A 22,993-nucleotide genomic window follows, 5' to 3' on the forward strand; every position below is an offset into this window, starting at 1 on the left:
TCACATCGTTTTTATGAACCGCCAGGTATTGCTGGTCACTGTATATATGTACATTATTCCTATAAATCTTCATTTGAAATTAAAGTAGGAGCTGAGGAGTCTATACAGAGGCTCTGAAGTGAGGCAGGGAAACAAAGTAGTTTTACGGTGAGGTGGTTTCTTCAATTATATAACCCTTTACATAATATTAGGAAAAGCACTTCCTGTACCTGACACATGGCAGATCATTGATCCATCCTACAATTATTTCACATTTCTCAGTGGTCAAAACAAAAGGCAATTTTTTAATGTCATGCAAGCTAATAGCAGTTATACACTGTAAAATGACATGTACATGTACCATGTCATGTGAAAACAACACTGCTTTCTTAGCACTCACTGACCACAACTACCATACATCCTGCCTATCAGAAATATCCTGGAATAACCTACACATTGTGTTTAGATGATGAATTTCTAATTTTTCTAATTTTGTATCATTACTACTGCTCTTTCTGAAAAGCCTGAAGGAGGAAGAGGAACAAAGACATGAGGGAAGAAGCTATCACATATTTAACTTGGCAGAAAAAGCAGTAACACTTAAAGAGCCTTTTGATCTGTTGTTTGTGTGGAGAAGTACAGACCAACAACTAACATTGCTGCATTGCTAACACTAGGTAAGGCTCAGCTACCAGAAAAATACCATTCTCCATTTATATCCAGGGACACATTTTAGCTCTCTTCTATCTTGTTGTTTTACTCAAGCAGCGGTTATGACAGCACTGGAAGCAGTTGAGTCACCACTTTATGCTGCCTCTTGATACTGGAAATCTGAGTAGCCCACTGAAATGCAAAGGTACCAAACAGAGGTCTTTCACTCCTTATGCTGAAAGGGTTATGAAGAGCATAATTTATAAATTGAAACATAAATAAAATTAATGTCTCTCCTTTCACGATTTAGAAATTAATTAAGAAAAACCTAGAACAACCTGTAATTAATTTAGAAACAACCTAGCATTTGCAAGTGAGAAGGAGGAACTGGGGTAAAAATGTAAGCAGTATTTATAGATAGCAACTGAACTGCATTGATTGAGAGCAGTGGGATGGGCATACTGAGCACAGTGTGGCTTCACATGAAGCCATTTGTTGTGTTTGCACGGTACACTTTCTCCTTTTCCAAGGACCTTATTTAATTTTGAGTTTCCTTCCTTTTCTGGAAGCCATAATGTAAAATTAGATAAATTGGAATATTACAATAAGTGAGTCCAGGCTCTCTCCTATATTGTTTCTTAAGGTATAGACACTCTCAAGTATGGATTTCTCACCATCCTGGCAATATTTCGGGTTTTTTTCACATAGTTGCCTATCTCTGGTATTGATTTGGAATGCAGATTTGGATTTGGAATGTAGATAAATATACTCACTATGGATTTATTTTTGGCCCTGTAATATTTCTCTTTTATTTCTCTTTGCCCTTGTAATATTTATTTTATTTTATTGTAGTACTCTATTTCTAATACTGGTTTGGCACATAGTTATACAGTAATATACTAGGTATTGATTTCTTTCTGTTCTGCAGTGTGGTTTCCTCCATATGTTAAAAAATCTTAGCAGTTTTCAGAGAAACAATTGCAGTTCCTTCAGCCCATCTTAAAAGTGTAGGTGCTCAGCTATTCCAGAAGCTGAATGCTCATTTCCAAACAATGGCCCTTTATGACCTGGCTGAAAATACTTCTTTCCTTTGTTTATAGGGAAACAATACTCACTTTTGTTTTCTAGAGATTTTTCAGAGGTTAATAATCAATATCTGCTATGTATCTGATTTCTTTGTCGTTGCTAATTTATATTATTAGTATTGGTATTATGCCAACACATGCATAGTTGCCAACATGCGCTGTGAGTAGCAGATGATGGACATGTTGCTCATCATAGTATGAGTAACTGATTTAGCTCATAGCTGTGTGTCTTCAGAATATGAACGTTTTTTTAACTCTTATGTTATTTGATAGTGGTCAAAGTCCAAAGCTGCCCAAAGGGATAAAAGAATGAATGGGCCTTTATGGTCATCTTCCTGCTGAAGACCACATCAAAGTGACTAAATTATCTAAGCCAGCTGTCTCTCATTCAACATTAACTGTCTAAACATTAGGAGCTAAGTTAGTCATGGTAGTTTTCCCTTAGATTATTCGAGAAACATAAGCACCTCCAGAAGACAATTCATCTGACTTAGAACAAAATCAATTGTCCTCTGGAACTGAACAATTCTATTTAAAACTAAAAAGACGATCTAGAGCTTAGGCTAGTCCTAACCCAAGCAAGTCCAGTAAATTCTACCCCACATAATTTAAACCACAACTTGGTGTTAAACTATGCTTCATTCCACAGGCAGTTCTACCAAATCAAACTAAAAGCCTGAGGACAAGGTACCATTTAATTACTGTGCAATGGTTCAAAGCTGCACCAGGGAAGGTTTAGACTGAACACTAAGAAGCTTTTCTTTACCAAGATGATGGTCAAACATTGGAACAGGCTTCCTAGAGAGGTGCCCAAGCCTGTCAGTGTTTAGGAGACATTTAGACAATGGTGTTATCTACATGTTTTAATCTGGTCAGCCCTGATTTGGTCAGGTCATTAGATGAGATTATCATTGTAGGTCCCTTTCAACTGAAAGACTTTATTTTGTTCTATACTTTTCCCCATGAAAAACACCAATGCATATTTCTCTACAGGTTCATAAAATATCAGCCCAGGAACACTCTCTCTCCCACTGCCTGGAGCAAGCACACACATCTTCAGTCAAGTTCCACCTCCAGAATCTCGAGATGAGACCCAGGATACACCACTTTACCTTGCTATTTTTCTCTAATTTCTGCAGGAAAGACACACAGGTTTATGAGCTACCCAGGAGCCATGACATGTTCCAAGCTAGTCCCAGGGTGGATGCCTGGAGAACTGGGACCACAGGAGGCACTGCAAAACGTTAATTTTTAGTCTTTGTAAATGGCTCATCTGTTTGATATAAACTCAGAGAATTTTTTAAATATCATTCTCACTTTTATACATAATAATGATATTTTTTTCAACTGATGGGAAAATAACTTTTTTTTTATACAGACCCTTTCCTCTATTGCAAGAAGCAAAAGGAAACAAAAAAAAAGAAGGAAAGGAAGAAGGAGAACTTCTGGAATTAGAATAATTATATTAGAAAGAGGCTATAGAAGAAAGAGTATTTCAAATAATAAAAAAATGGATTTTTCACTTTTCTTATCATTTTAAGAGGGCAATGTGACAATATTTTTGTGTTTATGTATCAAAAATCGAGGCTACCCATGTGGGGAAAAAATTCAATTGTTTCCTTTCACAACAGTTTCTCATCCTGGAGGAGAATGCGCAAGTGTGCCAGGTAAAATCTCAGCTATGCTCATAATCATCTCATAATTCTCCTAATGTATTCATGAACATCCTCTTTTGTTGTGGTATTATGCCCAGGAACACAAGCCCATATTTCTTTATACAAAGTCAAAAAATATACTAAGTTGTATTTGGCTTTTTCCCCATTCTTCTACTGGAGGCTACATAAACCCAAAACAGACAATTCTAAATCAGCACAGTCAATACTCCTATTATTCATATGCATTTTTTTCCCTATATGCAGTTATTTTCTATGGTAAATTCTTAAAATCAGTATTTTCCCACTAATGTGCAAACAAATTAGGAAAATAATACCTGGTTTTGAATTCTAAAGGTAAATAATTTCCAGATTAGATTTCTTAACATTTGAATTCTGAGTACCTCTAATTCCTTATTCACGTATGGCCTTATTAGATCTATATAACTGAACAAAATACAAAACTTCAAGTAGACCACATTTGGAAAAATCAGTTATTTTTCTGCCATTTTTCATCTGGCCTTTTTTGCTTAGTGACTAACTATTAGGAAGTCAGTATCATAATTTTTAGAGTAGCAAGATTAAATATGCAACAGAGCAAAATACCTCCTTGCTCTATTGTTTCTATTTCTAACATAAAGGTTAACCATCAACAGCTCAAGAAGTGGAAATGTAGTTGCTACTTTTGAACTTGGTATCCTGCAGAAGACAGTACTTCAGCGGGTAATTGGGTTAGGATTTTGGCACATGAAAAAGGCAAACTTACAGAAAATGTTTGGATGTGAAGAGAAACTTCTTTAAAAACCTTGCGAAGGTTTTTCTGTAATCTACTTAAATCACCCAAGCTGTTCAGTTCCCTTTGTTTCTTTAGGCTTTTATAATATACGTGATATTCACATATGGGTTATTTCATTTGACAATCAGAAAGTTATTTTTCATAACTTATTAACACTGGCTCTCTGTAGAGTTGTTATTATTTTTCTCAAAAAAGGGGGAGGGGAATTTTGATAAAAAAGCAATTTAATTTTTTTCCCTTTTATTTATATAAACCTTGGGGAGCAGAAAGAGGAGCTACAAAAATATGGTAGTGATTATATATTAGTGAAAAGTACCTCCCCTTTGATAATATACTTCTCTCTTAACACTAAGAACCACTCATATTTCCAGTAGCAATATATATTTTACTGGCCACCAGAATTATGTCTCTTAAAATCACAGGTCACTGTATCTAAAAGATAGAGATCTTCATTCACCTATCACTGACTTGGTTTCAATGACTTAGGTCAACTTGCAGTCAGAAATTTGAATTGAATTTGCTATTGTCTCAGAATAGCCTTGCAGCTCTGTGGAAAATGAAGGGAAAAGGAGAAAAACATACAGTATCTGGACAAACTAGAAGGCAGAACAAATAGTGGGGACTTAAGGTGACTAGTATTTTCCTTTCAGTGATGCTAGGACTGTAAGCAGGTTATGCTAGCCATTGTACTGAAGCAGTGTTTATGACAGCAAATATAGAAAAGGACTTGCTTTTCCAAAGCATCATTACTGAAGAAGCATGAAATTACTCCTGAGGATTGCCCCCACCATGGAGAAGAAGAAAATTCCAGCTGCTGCAAAGTGACAGACTTAAATGTCTAACAACAAAGGCATAAGCTCCTGAGCACAAGAGCCTTGGGCTTCTTTATATTCCACACAGAGGAAAAAACTTCATAACCTCAACCAATGTAGAGAAACCTTTATTCTGACAAACTTTTAAGAAGAAATCTCATCAAACCAATCATAACTGATTTTCCCCCTTTCGTGATCTCTTCTTTTCCTACAGAAATATAATCCAAGTCCAATTTTTACTTACCACTTGTTAAACCCTCTCAATACATATAAAATGGCAAATATTCTGTAACACTAATAGTGTCATGTAGTAGTAACCAGGAAAAATTTCAAACCACACAAAATTCTATTTCTATTTCTAATTATTAAATATATACCTGGTTCCTTTTGATTATATTATATATACTCATACTTTTTACAGGCATATAATCAGATTTTCATTGGCATGCACAAAGTGTGGGCAGCATTCCAGCAAGGTTATCATCAGAAGAAACACATCTGAAAGTGAGTTCAGGAAGGGAACTGTAAAACAAACATTTAGAAAGCATCCTTCCTTCAAAGAATATCAAAACATTTTGGAGACATAAATACAGAAACTGAGACATATAGAGCTCTCTGTGGAACAGAAGGAATATTATTCACTCAGTGCACGCTACATTTCACCATAGCAAATGTACCAGAAATTTAGTGCCTGTGTAAGGAATATTTCAATAAAATTACGTGGGTACTCAAACACCTGTATAGAGTAAACACCTATCTAGCATATTATGGCCTGACACCACAAACTATTTAATATATAAAAGAAAAATCAGTCATGAGTACATGTGCTGGGCTGCAGGGGGAAGGTGTTTATACTAAAATACATGTATGTGTGTCTTCAGAGTACATTTTCATCTTTTGTATATCGATGAAGAATTGTGTTGAACCTGACAAGATACAATGCCATAGTTTTAGGAAGTTTGTGCGTTTAATGCTTATCTGAAGATTTTATTTTTCTTCTGTTTCTCTTAGCCACTAAAATGTAAATATGACATCATGTTTACTTTGTTGTCAGGCATTGGATATGATGACCTTTAAATATATTTCTGTAAATGTAAAATTGAACCAATAATATGAAAAGTGTCAAATGGAGGAAAGGAACTCCCTGAAACTCTGCCAAAATTTTTCAGTATATCAGTTATACAAGATAGAAAGAACCAGATCACGCTGTAATGACACATCAAATGCTTACCATACTCAGCGGTTTCTGTGTAGAAATATGGTAATTCCATGTAGCTGATAAAAATTCCTTTTTGCTATCCTTTGAATGAAGAGCTTAGCAAAGTGTACAGACTTAGTGCAACTGATTTCAGAAATACATATTGGATTATAATGCATTTGATCATTACTGTTAGTTGAAGGGATCAACTCTACTATCCCCAGTACTTACCTGAGACGGTCTGGCACACAATTTACTATGTTCAAACAATCGAAAACTATGATGAGAAAAGTATGAGAGACCAGGAAGTCCAATCCCAGTACAACTCTCCTCCCATGCTTCTTTAGTCTTCTTAACTTAGGTCTTCTTTGTGCACCCAATTTCCTGTGCTTTTTTTTTTTTTTTTTTTTTTTTTTTTTGTTCCTTCTTGGTAACATGTCAGGCTGGTATCATACCTACCCTAGTTGTTTTCACTTTATTCCCAGAGGAACAGCTCCATCCCTTACGATCTGGAAGAACTTTACATTCCTCCCCTTCAAGACATGGCTGCATGTGGCACCACCATTTCTGCTCCACTATTGAAGCTACAAGAGAAGAAAACAAATGTATTTGTATTTTGTTGAAATGGACACTTTAAGATGTCACTATGTTGCAACATTTCTTTTATTTTCCAAGAAAATGTGAGATATATGTTGGCTGACAGCTAGTCAGTGATTTTTAGCCACTTCAGAACCTTCATAAGAAATTAGGCTTCCAATTTGCAAAAGGTGCTATGTGCTTCAAAGTCAATCTCATCACAGCATTTCTTTCCAAGCTCATTTTTATCTTGCTCAGCCAGATTTCAAAGTTTTAAGTAGAATCTTCTCCTTTGCTTGGTCTATAATATAGCCTAGCATAGCTTGATTAAATTTATTCCCCAATGATGACATATTTATAGCTTCTCTGACAGCCAACAACTTATTAACATTAAAGAGATCATGTAAAGGGTGAATCCTGCCACTCTTTCAGAGAAAGAGATGTGAAAAATCTAGTATGTGAAAAAGCTAGTATTTTCCCAAATAAAACATATGAGCCTACACCAGAATTGTTAAGTAAGACACTAATATTAATATTACACTGGGAATAGGAATAATAGTGTAGGCCTAAAAAGATGAAAAACCAGACAGAACTATGTTCTGTTTGGTTGCTTGTTTCTTTCAAGTGAGATAAATACATAAATTTGATGCAAGACTATAGCACATGAAAATTATATAGTTATGTAGGTTTTGCATAAATACTTTTCATTAAGTGAATTTCATACTACTCCAAGAGTCCTCTTTTATTTAGATCAAATTTAACCTCTCAAGAGACCTCTTTCACTGGCATCTAATAATATTGTTAAGCATTTCCATAGAACAATAGCAAATATTTCATTTTTCCATCTTCCTTCCATTCACCTTGGACACCCCCTTCAAAATGCAGAAGCTTTCCTACTCTCATTTCAAATAGTTAACTGTAATGGAGTGGGTCTCATAAATGACCTTAAGCCAGCAAAAAACTCCTAGGAACACAAAGAAAGGAAGCAATAGAAGGAGTCGCACCATCAACACAAGAAGGAGCTGCCCTGGTGGTACCTGCTACCTGCCCAGGGAAGCAGGAACACTTCACTGTCTGTGATCTTTCTTCTATCTTATTCTTATTGCAGCATCTGTGAAGCGCCACCACTTCACAGGTCCCAGTTTTAACATGGTGAGCTGTGAAAATAAGAAGATGAACAATTGGATAACTTTGAGAAGTAACACCATACTGTTTTGTTTGGAGTTTTTTTTTAATTAGAAATGCATTAAACTTGGATCTGTAAGGCAATCTGCCACACATGAAGTGAGAATTGCAATGTTATTAACACTAGAATGAAGAGTTAATCTCTTTTCCAAATGAAGTGTAACTGTCTCAGGCAGGAAACACAGGCTAAAGAAGAACAGTTGGACAAGCCTGCACATGGGCCTGTTCCAGTGAAGCAGGAAGCAGAAAGACAAAACTAACCTAGAAGCTACATTACTTTCCGGAATCACATAAACAGTTGTGTATCTCTACCAATATTTTTTTTCTTTTTCTCTGTGGGAGTAACTTTGATAGGAAAGTATATCAATGCTAAAATACCCATATATGCATATGTTTTCAGAATCCATGTCTCCAGACTTTATGTCCCAAAGAGATTTTGACGTGGTATTCCAAAACCTTCCTACAGACGGACAGAGAACTGGCAGGATACAGAAAAAAATGAAATCCAGAAATAAAATCTACTAAGGAAGCATGCTTTAAATTTTCCCACCTGGCACTGCATAGTAAATTTGGGAACATGGGGAACAAAATCTTTCAAACAAGGGAGTCAACAGGACAATCGTCATTATTCCATTTCTGTACCTATCACTGCCATTCATGCTGCTCTAACTGATCACCAGAATCATACTGCTGGAGACCAATGAGAGGACCATTTTGGTAAGAGAAGAGCTACCAAAATACCCTTTCTGGTTCAGCAGGCAGTTACTAAAGGATCTGGAGTTTGGAAAAGGTTTTAACTGAACTTTTAGCAGTTGCTTATACAAGACCAGATATTTCTGAGGGTAGTTTATTACCATCAGAAGAAAGAGAGAAAAAAACTCTGAACTTTAGCTGGTATTGACCTACAACCCTGTATGGGCAGGAATACTAGTTACGTGAAGCAATACATGTCCTTTAGTTCTGCTGCTAATTAACTTCTTGTGTGCTTTATGCAAAGCCTGTGTACTGAATGTTTCAGCTACCTTTAATGTCAAACAATAAACAAGAGTTTCTACAACGAGAAAGCACTAAGAACAGGAGCCCAACACTGATGTCTGGATTCACTCCATTGTTATTTCACAGTGTCAGCTCCTAAAAGGCCTAAGGAAGGAAAAAAACCTGATGTAGGCTGTGGACCCCATGAATTTCCTAGAGGCAAAAGCCGCAGATAGCAATTAGACTTTGGGTCTCCATCAACAAAACATAAACTGCTAAACATTTCATGAGGGAATTATGCATTTTCATACGCATAATCTGTGAACAGTCTTGTGGTCTTTGTCATCACTTTGGCATTGTACTATGTCAGGTTTGATTATACTCCATCACATCATGCTGTGCTACAGCTGAAATGATATAACACAATGCAAGCAATTAACCCATGATCCATCATATTTTGATATGCTGAAATGTTACCTTTAAATCAAAACTCTAGGAGGAAAAGAAATCTCTTTATGCAAAAACACTGATTTTCTTCACTTTCTAACCGTAATATTTAGTTCAATAGAGGATGAGGAAAGCAATTCATACTATCTGCCTGAACTTTGCAATCTCTGTTATTTTATACCTTTGATAACACTGAGCAAATATTTTTACTGCTACTAGCACAGGCTGCCCCAAAAATTACTTTTAATTCTTTTCCAAACATTTCCATTGGTATACAAGCCAATAAAGCAATTTAAATAAATATAGTAATTTTTTTCTTAATAAAACACTTGTAAAGTTCTTTATTTGTGAATAGGAAAAAAATCATTCTAAGATATATTGGGTATGTATAATATATAGTAGAACAAACACATCCTGCTTTTGCAGGTTCACATTAAATTTAATTTTGATAGGCAATTACATATCTTATACCCACTCATCCTAACACAAATTCACTAAATTGTATTTTATGAAAGTACCAAAAAAGCGTTAAGACACTGAATCTGCACAAGCAAGTAAATTTAGTGGTAGGATGAGAACTTCAAACCACTTGCTTTTTCACTATATTAGTTTTAATTTGTATTCTATACATCACTGGTTCTGGAATTTTTTGTTCTCATTCTCTCATCATATAAATTTACACTGCTTTACTGTGTCTACAGAAATGCCATAATACAACCACTAAAGAAAAACACAGTACAGTGTACAACAGTAGCCATCAAGAATGGAAGTTGAGAGCTATTGTAAAATTCTGTGAGGGCAATTTTCACACTGAAACAAAAAATTTTAAAGCCTCCTTTGCAGTATTTGGGAGGAGAAAAACAGGCATTGTAAGACTTTTGTGGAAAAAGAGTGCAATGAAATGGAACACTCATATTCATGTACAATACAGAAAAGCATTTCAAAGGGTGAAAAGATGTGAAAAAGGGAAGTGAACAAAAATGACCACATACAATAAATAGTATTTGGGGAAATTTTAATAAAGATGCTTTGAAATTTTCTGGGTATAAAACAAAAACATCTTAGGAAAGTATACAAAGATATTTCAAACACTGAGAAATCTAGCCTAACCATCTTCTAGTTTCTATTTGCCACCTAGAAAATGCCATGAAACTTCCTTGACAGGAAATGTAGGGATTTCAGGTTCTTATGCTATCAAATAATTAAGTTCCAGTGCAGTAAGTACAGTGTGTATCACATTCACGTGAAATTAAAGCTTCTATGCAGTAGATAAAGGATTCCCCACAACCTAAAACAAATTAACCTTATTAAGCCACTGGATCATTCCATGAAATGAGGATAGTACTTTGGGAGATTCACATTTTGGCTTTGTTTCTTTTCTTCCTACCACAGGCTTCAAAGTAGGCTTCTTGCTTTGCTGAAATTGTTTGAGGAACTGAATGTCATTTCTGTAATCCTACAGAAATTATTTATTCAAAACCACTGCAAACAGTATTTCATTCACTGCTAATGCAAGTAGTCCTTCCTGCAATCAGTGTGGTGAGGGACTGAAGAAAGAGATTCAGAGATCTCTGTGTTTACAGACTGAAAAATTTTCCTGGTAATTATACATAATACAATAAATGTATAAATTATGTTCCAGAAGATCCAACACTGTATCATGAAAGTGGAGCTCGGAAAACAGGCATAACCATATCTCACCCACTAATGGCATAACCTGTAATTAACCTGCCACTTTTACAGCTGTTTTTCATGTAGCAAAATCATCAATACCTATCTCATAAATCATAACCAGAAATTTCAGTGATCAGTATCATGTTCCTAGAAAAAATAAAACTAGACAATTACTAGTCTTCATTTTAGATAAAACTTTTCTTATTCGTTCATGGTAGCTTTATATTTCTTTCCTCCAGGTGAATAAAATTTCAGTCACATTTGCACAGTGCATCTGGAACTAAGTATAACCCTTACTCCTCTACTTTTGTGTGATGATTGCTCCAGGGAAGAATGGAAGTTACTATTTTGCAGTTCAATTCACAAATATGAATATAAGGTATTTAGTGTAGGTATGCAAACCTTGTACTAAATCAATAAAATTGGAATACCATCATTCATCATGATCACCTTTTCCTAGCCTCAACACTTAAACATTGATGTTCAATTCTGTCACTCATCTGCTTAGTCATCTGAATCTTTTCTTTCCTGAAAGTTGCACAGATCATGCATCAACACATACACAGCCCATTAACAAAGAGGAAGAAATCACGTTGCCAAAAACTAAACAAAATAAAGCCACAGCCTGTTTCTGTCTTCAGGATCCCCATCATTACAGTAGGCACATATAAACAGAAAGGAAAAAATATCCAAAAAGGCTCTATTATATGCTCTGTGCAAAGACACTGGCACAGCTGGGTGATACAGTTAAATCCATCTAATGACTAAGAGCTACCGGAAGCAAAAGACGATCCCCTGTCTCCTGTCCAGCGCTCTTTCATCCCATGCTTGCATGAACACTCTCATTTGATAGTGAAGATGGTAAGTCAGGGATTTGGACTGGAAGAAAAATTTTCCTTTTTTTAGGGTTCATTCTCTACCAGTTTAGCTTCTACAACTGGGTGCAGAGACCAGTGAGAAGCATTTTCAGCCAAAGGGCTGAAAGGAAGGAGCTGGCAGCCACAGACACCTGATCAACTCCTGCAGAAACCAGTTCCTATATCAGCTTGCAAGAACTGCAGGTCTGTACTCTTACATGAAATAAACTGATCTTATTTTATTCTATTTCAGGTAATTTTTCTGAGGTCATTGAGACTATTTAAAATCTGCAAAGCTGTGTTTGTTTAAGTCTATGCTACAGTTGAAAAAAGAAGCATCAACGATAAATAGAAGAATGGAAATTACACTTCGCCAGGAGTCTCAATCCACATTTCATCTAATATTTTAAACACTTTAGACTTTTTGTCATCTTGGGCGTGATCAGGAAGATGCCCTATATGAAATACTACAGTAACCCAGTTTTTCAAAGTAGGTACATATGCATTTTTTATTCATGTAAAGCATATCCACATTAATGACTATAATAGAGTTACTCTTTTAATTATCAACTGTAAGGAAAAACAGAGAGCATTTCAGGACAGTCAACTTACTTCATCCATTTCCCTAAGTGATTAGTCAATTCTATACCACAATATCCAAACAAATGTGTGATTGAATGTTATTGGTAAAATAAATAAAATTTGTGGTTATAATGTCCCACTTTTCCAGAACGGGCTCTAGATCACTGCCCTACCCTTAAATCACCAGGGGAAAAAAAAGAGGGTTTTCATGTTCATACAGTTTATTTGCTTTGTTCAGACTGATTGACAAGGGGAAAAAATGTAGGTTATTTTTCTGCTACACTTCAGCAATTTCAGTGTGTCACTGTAGAGAGGATGGATACAAATGAACTTGCAAAATCTTCCTCACACACACAAAACACACACTCCCACACAATAATACTGCATTTTTTTCAATATTTTAATAAGTGTTAGTAGCTTATCAAAGCTTAAGCAATAAAAATCTTATATAACCACAGCCAAGTCAGGATTTCCATCTAAACTTTCTCTTTAAATGTCAGACTAAGACATACAAAAACAAATACACTATCCAATTTCTTCATTAAATAATTTTAACATTTTCAATATCTTCTATAATATCTATGTAACAGCTGTTAGGGAAAAACTTGAACACAGTTTATTTCTACTCTACCAGCAACTGTTCTGATATTACTGCAGTTCTGTGATATAAGGACACAAGAAATGAGAAGCTTTTTGTTAAGGATTAAATCTTTGATTTCACCAGTCATTAGTGCACTTGGAAAAAAAGGCAGCCAAGATTTTGGGAAAACAAGCTTCAGTTTGCTTTTTTGAGCACAAAACAAAGCACAACTCCATTTCAGCTCCATGGGCCAAAGGGAGAACTGGAAGCACAGACATCAGGAAAAGATGCCTAACTCCCAATGCAGCAGTGGTAGATGCACATCAACAGCAACCTTAGCGAACATTACTTTTAAAGATCAAATCCAAAACCCTTTGAACTCAAAGTTTTTGGTCTGCTAAGTGGTTTTTTGATATAATCTCAATGACAGAGTAATTTTTTTTTTTCAGTAAAGGTGACATCTGGATTTGCAACTGAGATATTTATTCTGATGATTGAATATGCAGCACCTCTTACAGTGATTGAGCAAATCATGATCTATAGTCTAGACACACGAAAACTATGGTGCATTAGGACCATTAAATAAAATAAAAACCAAGAGAATTGTATCCACAAGGTTTTTTAAATTTTATTTTGTACATTTTTAAATTGGTTTGAAAAACTTATGATATTTTTAGAATGGAAAAATTATCAAAAACAAAGCTTTTTTATTTTTTAAAAACTTACTTGGTGGGGGGTTTTTGTGGGATTTTTTGGGGGTTTTGTTTTTTTGGGGGGGGGGTTGTTTGTTTGTTTGTTTTTTGGTTGTTGTTGTTGGGGTTTTTCCCTTGTTTGGCCAGTGAACTTAAAAATCAATTACAGACACAGCAGTAATTCCTGTGTCCTCAGTGGTGACAATGAAGCATGACACAGTTGTGCATCTCAGGAAAGGCACTCATGTTGCTTTATTTTCAGATTACACATGGGGTTGTACTACACTAACAGCAGGACAAAAATGCTAATTTTGTGCTATCCTATTCTACAGTATCACAGAATCATGGAATGGGTAAGGTTGGAAGGGACCACAGCTGGGCTCTGTCCTTATGACAACCTCCCTTCAGATACTTAGATACATTGTATATATAAAGCTGTCAGGAGCCAGCAGTGTTTCCCTATGGCCAAGAAGGTATCCTGGGGTGCACCTGTGGCCAGGTGGAGGGAGGTGACCCTGCCCCTCTACTCCACCCCAGTGAGGCACATCTGGAGTGCTGTGTCCAGTTCTGAGCAAGGGCTCCTGAAGTGGGTCATACAAAGACAATTAAGGGACTGGAGCATCTCCCCTACAAGGAAAAGCTGAAGGAGCTGGACTTTTTCAGCCTTGAGAAGAGGCAACTGAGAGGCAACCCTCTTCAGTGTATGTATTATATATTAATACATACAATATTTCTGAAATATTGTATGTATTAATGTATTTCTGAAATAATACATACAATTATTTCTGAAAATCCTACAAACACACCATATTGACAGGTCCTATTTACTGTATTCACATTCCCATGCTTTGTACCTCAGCTACAGTTATTAAAATCACTTGTTCACTTAGGGCACCAAAACATCCAGATAGAGTATGCTCTACTTACACCAGTGGAGAATCAATCTAGGTTAAAATTAGAGCATTGTTTTTCATTTCTCTTTTATTCTGTTGTCTCTTGCGTCCTGGGATAGGTTCTCAGGTGAATTGCTAAAAAAATCATAGCTGATTGCTTGGAATATTTTGCAGTGCCACTTGTAGGCAACACACACACACAGAAAATTCTACTAACTCCAGTTCCTCCCAGGCTTCTTGGATTCAACATGGTGTTTGCTCTCCTGAGAGGATAATTTTAAAATAACAAGAGTCATTCTTGATAAGTGTTTATTCTGCAGATGCTGGCCCAGCTCCTCTACCCCTCAATTAACCCAGTTAGTCCACTTGGGTAAAGGATGATGAGCAGAGTTCATATGACTATGCTATGCACACAGCATCTCCAGTAGCCTTTAAAACCTGAACTAATGAATGGTTTGCCACAGTCACATTGCCAAGCATAATCTTCTGCATGGTGCCAAAGAAAAATCTCAACCATCAATTTGTCTGCCAGCTGTCATTTACAGCCATCTGTATGGGAAGACATTTTCCCTTTTGGAAAAAAATCAAGCGAAACCACAATATAAGCATTTCCCTGAGAAGAGCTCACTAATAAATCTATGAGATCTACCCTCAGATATTCCCATAGCAAAATCTATGCACTGAAATGGTCTGCTGAGTTATTTCTACTACGAGAGGAAAAGACTTACTGGGATAAAGTAACATAGTCCCAGCTGTTCTCATGAGCAAAAACTACAGATGGAGCACTTCATGTAGGATCTCTTGGAGAGCCCGCAGTCATCTACTAGCCTGACTGAGGCTAATTGTATTCAATCAGTCCTCTGGCAGGAGTCAGCCAGTCTTACTCAAATCAGCTTACCTCCTCTCTCTCAGAAAAATCAGTGCCTTTTTATGGCAATGTCTATGAATTATTGACTCATACCAAACTTTTAGCCAAAGAAACAGGAGCTCAAAACAGAAGTGATTTTCAGGTAGTCTGAAGGATAATTTCATCTTTTCCATATAACCCCACTCAGGCTGGAGTGTTGCCCTCCCTAGGTCCAACTTTTTAACTTTGAAATCAGGTAATCTCTAGGTTCACAACACCACAAAGCATTCAGAGACAAGATCACAAGCAGCAATCATTTTGGGGGTGTCTAGATCTTTATACGTCAACTCACTGGAAGAGGAGCAGAAGAAGCTTCTGCACATCTCCCCAGTCCTCACCACAAGCTGGGCTCCCTCACTGCAGCTTGCCTGCAGGGTCTTACCCCACCTCCCACTGCAGGTGCCCAGAGAGGAGCTGCTCCACCACAGCCACCACATTTACCAGACAGTGGAGTGGATGAGAGAATGATGACAGCAGCAAAGGCTGAGGCTTTTCTTACAGGACAGAAATGGAGCCACTTTGCTTTTTTAGATTAGACACTTCCCTCATTTTTACTCTAGCAGCTGTGAGCTGACACAATCCATGAGAAAGTTTGTGTAGAACTGGTAGAAAAACACTCAGTGAGGTGCAGTTTATAAATACTACAAGTCAAAAGCCCCGGTATCTTTGAGGTTGTTATCAAACATGTTAAGTAAACGATATATTAAAGTGTGTAGACATTTTGCAAATTACCAGGCTGATGCTTGAGATTACTAATTATATGATTTCACAGAGAAAAAAGACTAATCCAGTTTTCAGGCACTCAAAAGAACATTTGGCACAAAGACTTTTTATTCTCTCATACTCTCTCTTTGGGCCTTCTGCCAAGTATCTCAACTCAGCAAGAAGCAGCAGCACATGTCTCAGTGCAGCTTTCAGCCTTTGGCAGAATACAAAAACCCCACATTTTCTCCTCAGTCTCAGAGTGTCAGAAGCTTGTAGTTTACACAATTATGGGGAGTATATTTCCTGTTCCCCTAGATGATACGCATTATTGATTTTCTTTTCTTTCTAGCTCACATTGTATAGATGACAAATGAACATGTTCTCTGTATTTGCATTACCCTCTGGCACAACACCTTCACTCTAAGTAGTGCCTTAACAATATTGTGTGTGGAGGTTTCTATGGAATAGGCTTAGTGCAGCAAGGTGGAGAGGTGTACTCAGCAATGCTTTTAACTGTGCTGGCTTTCAGCCTTCTCATCCTCATTAAAAAATATCTCAAGAACTTACAGGTGCCCCTATGGAAACAGCAGCCAAAGCCCAGGGAAGTGGCACCATGATTTCCCCAAAGAAAGGTGCAGCTGTGTTCCCGCATTATAGTTCCATTGCAATACACATCTAACTGGTTATGTGTGTTCTTTCTTCTGCAATTAAAATATTCATTTATTAAGGTCCAGAAACTACTTTCACAGAATCACAGAACGGCCTGGGTTGGAAGAGACCTTAAAGATCATTTAGTTCCAACCTCTCTGCTGTGAACAGAGACACCTTCCACTAGACCAGGTTGCTCAGAGCTCCATCAAACTGGTGTTAAACACTTCCAGAGATGGGACATCCACAGCTTCTCTGGGCAACCTGTTCCAGTGCCTCAACACCTTCACAGTAAAGAATATTTTTCTAATATTTTCCCTAATTCAGTTTGAAACTATCTCCCCTTGTCACTACATCCTCTTGTAAAAGGACACTCTCCACTTTTCTTGTAGGTAAAAGATCTCAGTTATAAGATGTTGAATTCAATTTAAGTATGTCAACAAGAATGTCATTATCAAAGTATTCATGTTTTATTTCACTTTTCTCTTAAAAAAGAGTTGCTTAGCATCCCTTATTCAGCCTATGCTAAGATTTTTCTTAAGCAAAAGTCCTCCAAATTGATGTAGAAAATCTAATAAATCCCACCAAATAAAGAAGAATAAAGAGAATACCATTACTTCCAAACTAAGCAGCCCAAATTTCTTTTTCCAGAAGAACTATTAATCTGATGAAACCTGCTATAACAGAAGCAGTCTGGGATTTTAGTGATGATCCAATAGAAACTAGTCAGTGTAGTCAAGGTAAAGTTCTAAAAATTCTGCCAGTGTAAAGATTCCCATTGTGTGAAATCTTTCCAAAGATAATAATCAGAATACTGACTCACTCACTATCCCTCCTCTAGGTAGAAAGGTATTTATGTACAGCTGTGCACTCACTATTTAAATTTAAATATACCATAAGGTACTGAAAATACCTTTTAACACTTGTGCGTGTGTATAGATTCATCACATAAATATGTGATGACATTTGACATAATATCTATTAAAGGCATTTAATTTTTAAAATTCCACCTTTTAAAAGCTCTGCAAGATTTTTGTTTGCTTGCTTGCCTTGATCATTTTCTGGTTGGCTCATTTTATTTTATGCAGTTTCAGATAGTGTGTTAAATTTTTCTGGTTTGGGGTTTGGTTTTGTTTTTTCTTCACCTTATCTATTTTCATGACTGGATAGAATGTATTAATTTAAAGTTTCTTTAATTATCTAATGCATTTTTATAATATATTGTATTGCATTTATAATATATTTGTATTCCAAATGCATTTTACTTAATCAGTCAATTAAAGCAAATTAGCAAATGCGCTTTAAAATATTCCTCCCACAAACCATAGGCACATGTGTATATACATTCACCTTCCTGACAACTACATAACTGCTTTTGTTTTTTCATTTTCCCTTTTTTATACCCCTGCCTTCTAGGACTTCCCCACTGTCCTTCAGACTCATCCATATGTGTTAAGAGAAACTCCACAGGATGTCCCAGTACACAGTTCACTGTCTGAAAGAAAGATCCTAATTTTAAGTTTCAGCTTGTTTCTTTAGAGCCCCAGGCAAGCTCTTTGAAGTGCAGAGTCAGGAGGGAAACTTAACTCAGGCCTTTAGAAAAAAACTGCTAACAAGGCACATGCCTAGTACTGTGAAATGCCTTCCTTTGGAGTGATCTCCCCTGCTACAACCTTCCCTCCACATTGTTGATTCCATATAAATAGCAAGTCTCCCAGCCACGGGTATGATGAATCAATAAGCATCTAGACAGAGTCTATGAATTGAAAGTGGATGGCCTGGGAAGAGGTTGGCTATTCTTCAAGACAGAGGAAAAGAAAACACATTCCAACAAGCCAAGAATAAGAAGAGAAACTGCCAAGAGAACCATTCAGAGTAGTGCAATGAAGGATATTTTTGCTCATGGATTCCCAGCAGATAATACTTTCAGATATGTTTTTTTGCTGAAAAGGTACCTTTTAAGATGCTCCTAGCAGACTCCCTGGCATTTGTTTCTGAAGGAACTCTGGTTAACAGAGGCTGTTGATAGGAAACATACAGAGCACCCTGATAGCTACTCAAAGTCAGAAGCTGCAAAAATATCACAGAACTCAGAACTCCAAAAGTGTGCTTTTTAACAACTATCATGTTATAAAAGCAGCTGAAGTAATTCACACCTTCAAAAAAACCTATTCAAAATAAAAACATGGACTAAAAAATCATAATTATTCAGGGACATTTTCAGACAATGAAGGTTTGGCTTCATATCTGGCATCTTAATTCTTTATCTTTATGGAAGCTCATACATTACACACAGGGATGTAAGAGGCCACACCAGGGCAGCTCAGGATCCTTTTTCTTGCCTACCCACAAAATAACCCAGGCACCTTGTGGCACTAGACCACTGCTGGGACTCAAGTACAGAGCACAGCAGAGCTTGCTGGGCTGCTCTAGGACATGAGTTTTCTGGGACTGTACACCTGGAGCAAAATAAAAGCAAATTATTAGTAAACTAATTTTCTATCCCCCTAGAGAAGTCAAGTCTCCTGCACTGAATATGAGACTCGCCGACCAGCCAAGCAACTCTGCCTTCTGCCATGGCACAGAGAGAAGGCTATCACCATAGGCAAAATATTCTTCCTTGCACTGTGCTGTTCCTGCTGAAAGGGCTGGTGAAGAGGCCGCTGCTCAGGGCAAGCTCCCAAACAGGTCCAACCCCCACAGCTCCTCCTCTGCCATGTTACCCAACACCCAGACCCATCATTCTCTCACAAGAGCCAAAGCAATGCTTCTGCAGGTGCCAAGAATGAGGCACTATCAAAGATGTTATGTCAGTGCTGGAGACTGGTCATGCCAAAAGGAGAGTCCAAAGAGGCACTCACATGTTTCTCACCACTGTGGAAATGCAAAGGGGGAAAAGGAGAGTGGTTTGCTCTCTGGGAGATACAAAATCTAAAAGAAAAAAGTATTTAATGCTTGAATTTTAATGCAACTCGCCAGTAGGAACTTGCAAGGAAGACAAATAGGCAAATAACCTACAGCACATAGGACTACCTATTCTTTAATCTCTTTGCTACTTTAACGTAGGATTTTCCTCACAGAGGTTAACATTAAAACCTCAAAACCTCAGACCTTACATTGCACTGAAGTATGTTTTTTGGTTAAATAACTGAGATTGGGTAGCAGTTGTTATCTGTGGGCTATTTTGACTGTTTCAAAGTCCCAAGTGCAAAGCTGAATGCCACATACAATGCATTGTAGTGCAGTGTATTTTTCTGCCAGTGTCTAAAAATGTGTCAAAAATGACAGCAGACTATTTATAAATATCCATAGGGCTGCCTCTTTCCAAGGTTAGATGAAATTGTAACAGGGAAATAACTGACTACCCACAATTCCTTACAAATATCTACATTTCCTCGCAACAAAGTATTTTTTCTTCTTTAGTTGTAAAATGCACACTGGAAAAAATACATGAGTGTTAAATAACTGTCCAGGTCCACAGCACTGATACACTGTGAAGGGAGCCAAGTGTAATCTTCTTTAGGCTGTGGAAGACTGTCACAAAACCCAAAAAAGAATTGCCTTCCCCTTCAATTCACCACCTTTAAAGCTGAACAGCAAGGGAATACACCAGAGGATTTGACAAAATGCCATTCATGAAACACCTTGTCTGATCACATACAGAAATCTAGCAAGAGTTTTATCTTTACAGGGCTCACAAGTCAGGGAAATCTTCAGAACAATCCTAGCACATATCCTTCAGATACAGCTATAGTTAGCAGATGATTGTAAAATAAAATAAAAATATGATGAAATCAGAAACTGAAGTTTCAGCAGAATAAGCCAGCATTTCCCAACTTCAGTGGGACAGCCTTGCTTTAACACCTAATTCATTACGTGGAAGTGGTGCCCTGTCTAGGAATTATATGTTGACTGAACACCTATAATTTCTAAGGAACCAGACCCACGATAAAAAAGTAAACAATGGTACTGTGAATCTCATTTTATTTCACACACAACCACCCTGATATTTTTTAGCTCTTTACTTGGATTTTTACTTTAATGAACATGCTGCATAAGACAGATGTAATCTGATTTTTTCTGATCCTCTGCTTCATCTCTCCCAGGGAGTTGCATGTTCATCCACCTTTCCTTTCTCATACAGTTGTTTCTAGAGTCTAGAAACACACATACACTATTACATTAATATATTGTCATCTGATAGGACAGAAACCAAATTTCAGCAGTTCATTACAGAGCCCCAAAAGCACTGCAAAGCAGGGTCCAAAACTGTGAACTGGAAAGATTTGCTGGAATTTTGTCCCCAGTTATTTTTTCTCAAGTACTATACATATGCATACCAACATACAATCTAGGACATACAAGTGTCTCCAGTGTTTTAATATACCAATGCATCTTGACATTTTTATTCACTTTCTAAATCTTTATAGCATAATTTGCTATATTATTATTACAATAATGAGACTGGGTTTTCAACTGTTCTCTACAAAACCAAAGATATATCACCATATACTGGATGTCTACAGTGCCTAATCTAAGCTGGACATCCGTGTATAATCAATTCACCTAGAGAAAGAAGCACCTCCAGAAAGTATTGCCTAAATTTTAAGTGTGCAATGTTAGATTCCTCCTTAAGGGAAACAGCTACTCCAGGAAAGGTATTATTTGATCCCTGGTTAGTCATTTCATCCACGAGACTGCCTTCATTGGAATCTGACATTGCCACAAAACTGAAATAGCCCTAACAGAGATCAGTGCTCTATAATGGCCATGTCTGCTCTAAGAATCATAATATATATGTACAACTAAACCAAGCTAAAATATATCCACTGATTTGTCTCTGTAAAGTTGGACTTTAAGATCTAGGACATTTGCTAGGAACCCAGCAGAAGAGGGTCCACTTGAGTATAATAGAACACTTGAGTCAGAGGAAGAAACACACTCCCCTAGTTTTTATTTCAGGAGCTTTCAAAACTTTACTGGTTATGGCAGTAGCACATCAAGACTGATTTTCAACGTTCTCTTTAAACAGTGAACGTTCTCCTTCAAATAAAAAAAAATTAAAAATTTAAAAATTTTTTAAAAAGAGAGAAACTTAGAGGACTCAGACATCCTGGATTTAAAACACATCACCAATTTTTTTCTTTTCATTTTATTATCAATAAAAAGACACAAAAATAGTCTGGAGCTTTTAAATCCCACTTTATAGCTGTAAAATAATATTACTGCATTTTCCTCCAGGTTGTCTGTAAGAAAGAAATCTCATTTTCCCCATCTATCTTCTCTTTAATTATTCATAATTGTTATGCATAAACCTAGGAGAATTTTCCATAAAATAAAGTAAAAACTAAATGCCAAAAAAACCCACCCACTTCATTAAAAACTATTGAAATTGTTACTCCTAATGATTATTGTTATGAAAAGCTGAGTGATATTTTATAGTTTAACACCCCTCTTTTACAATGACTCTATTAGTATAAGCCATAATTTGGCATTTTCCTATATTTTTAGTCTGGGTCATAATGCTGCAAAAGTGTAGACTGTGGTATTACCAGCACCCAGCAGAAAAGCAAATTAGTTTATAATTACTCCTGCAGATCTGTTCTAAAGATAGATTTTTAGGAGAGCTTTTCTGGCAGCCAAAAATAGTCTGATTAGTGGGGTCTTTTACTCTTTTTTTTTCCCCCATACACCATTATTTAGTATGACAGTTTTAAATGGGAGCTCTTCACAGGATTTATTGGATATGTAGGTTAAAATGTTCATTAGGCTATTCATATTTGAAAATAGAAACAAGAACTAGAGTTGAGAAATATATGCCCTTCAGTGAAATCATTATTTTTAAAAATATTTTCAATAAATACTATCAAGAGTGTCCTATTGTCTGAACAGACTAGCATTGTTTATTTCAGAAAGATGAAAAAATAATGCAGCTAAAATATTGTCTGTGATGAAATAAACCACATGTACTGCAAAAACAAGAGTATGATTTCCATATCCCATTCAGAGTATTTAATTTAGTTTTGTTCTCACTTTCAGAAACAAATACTGAAAACTCAAGTTCTAAAAGCCTTTAACATCAACAAAAATTGTTTATAT

The 22,993-nt window shown here is 36.5% G+C and overlaps 1 protein-coding gene across 2 annotated transcripts in view; it reads right to left on the reverse strand.

Moving 5' to 3' along the window:
* The window catches only part of TAFA2 (TAFA chemokine like family member 2), a 208,422-nt gene that overhangs the window by 35,053 nt on the left and 150,376 nt on the right, over positions 1-22,993 (reverse strand). The window contains exons 2-3 of one of the 2 annotated variants that reach the window (XM_066319085.1): positions 7,754-7,906; positions 6,633-6,757 (exon numbers count right to left, since the gene is read on the reverse strand). In XM_066319085.1, coding sequence (XP_066175182.1) covers positions 6,633-6,757; positions 7,754-7,906 — 278 coding nt within the window. Of the gene's footprint in view, positions 1-6,470; positions 6,758-7,753; positions 7,907-22,993 lie in introns of those variants that run through there. The other variant, XM_066319086.1, reaches the window with a different exon arrangement.

This window comes from Sylvia atricapilla, chromosome 5, assembly GCF_009819655.1.
Source record: "Sylvia atricapilla isolate bSylAtr1 chromosome 5, bSylAtr1.pri, whole genome shotgun sequence".
NCBI classification, from domain to species: Eukaryota; Metazoa; Chordata; class Aves; order Passeriformes; family Sylviidae; genus Sylvia; species Sylvia atricapilla.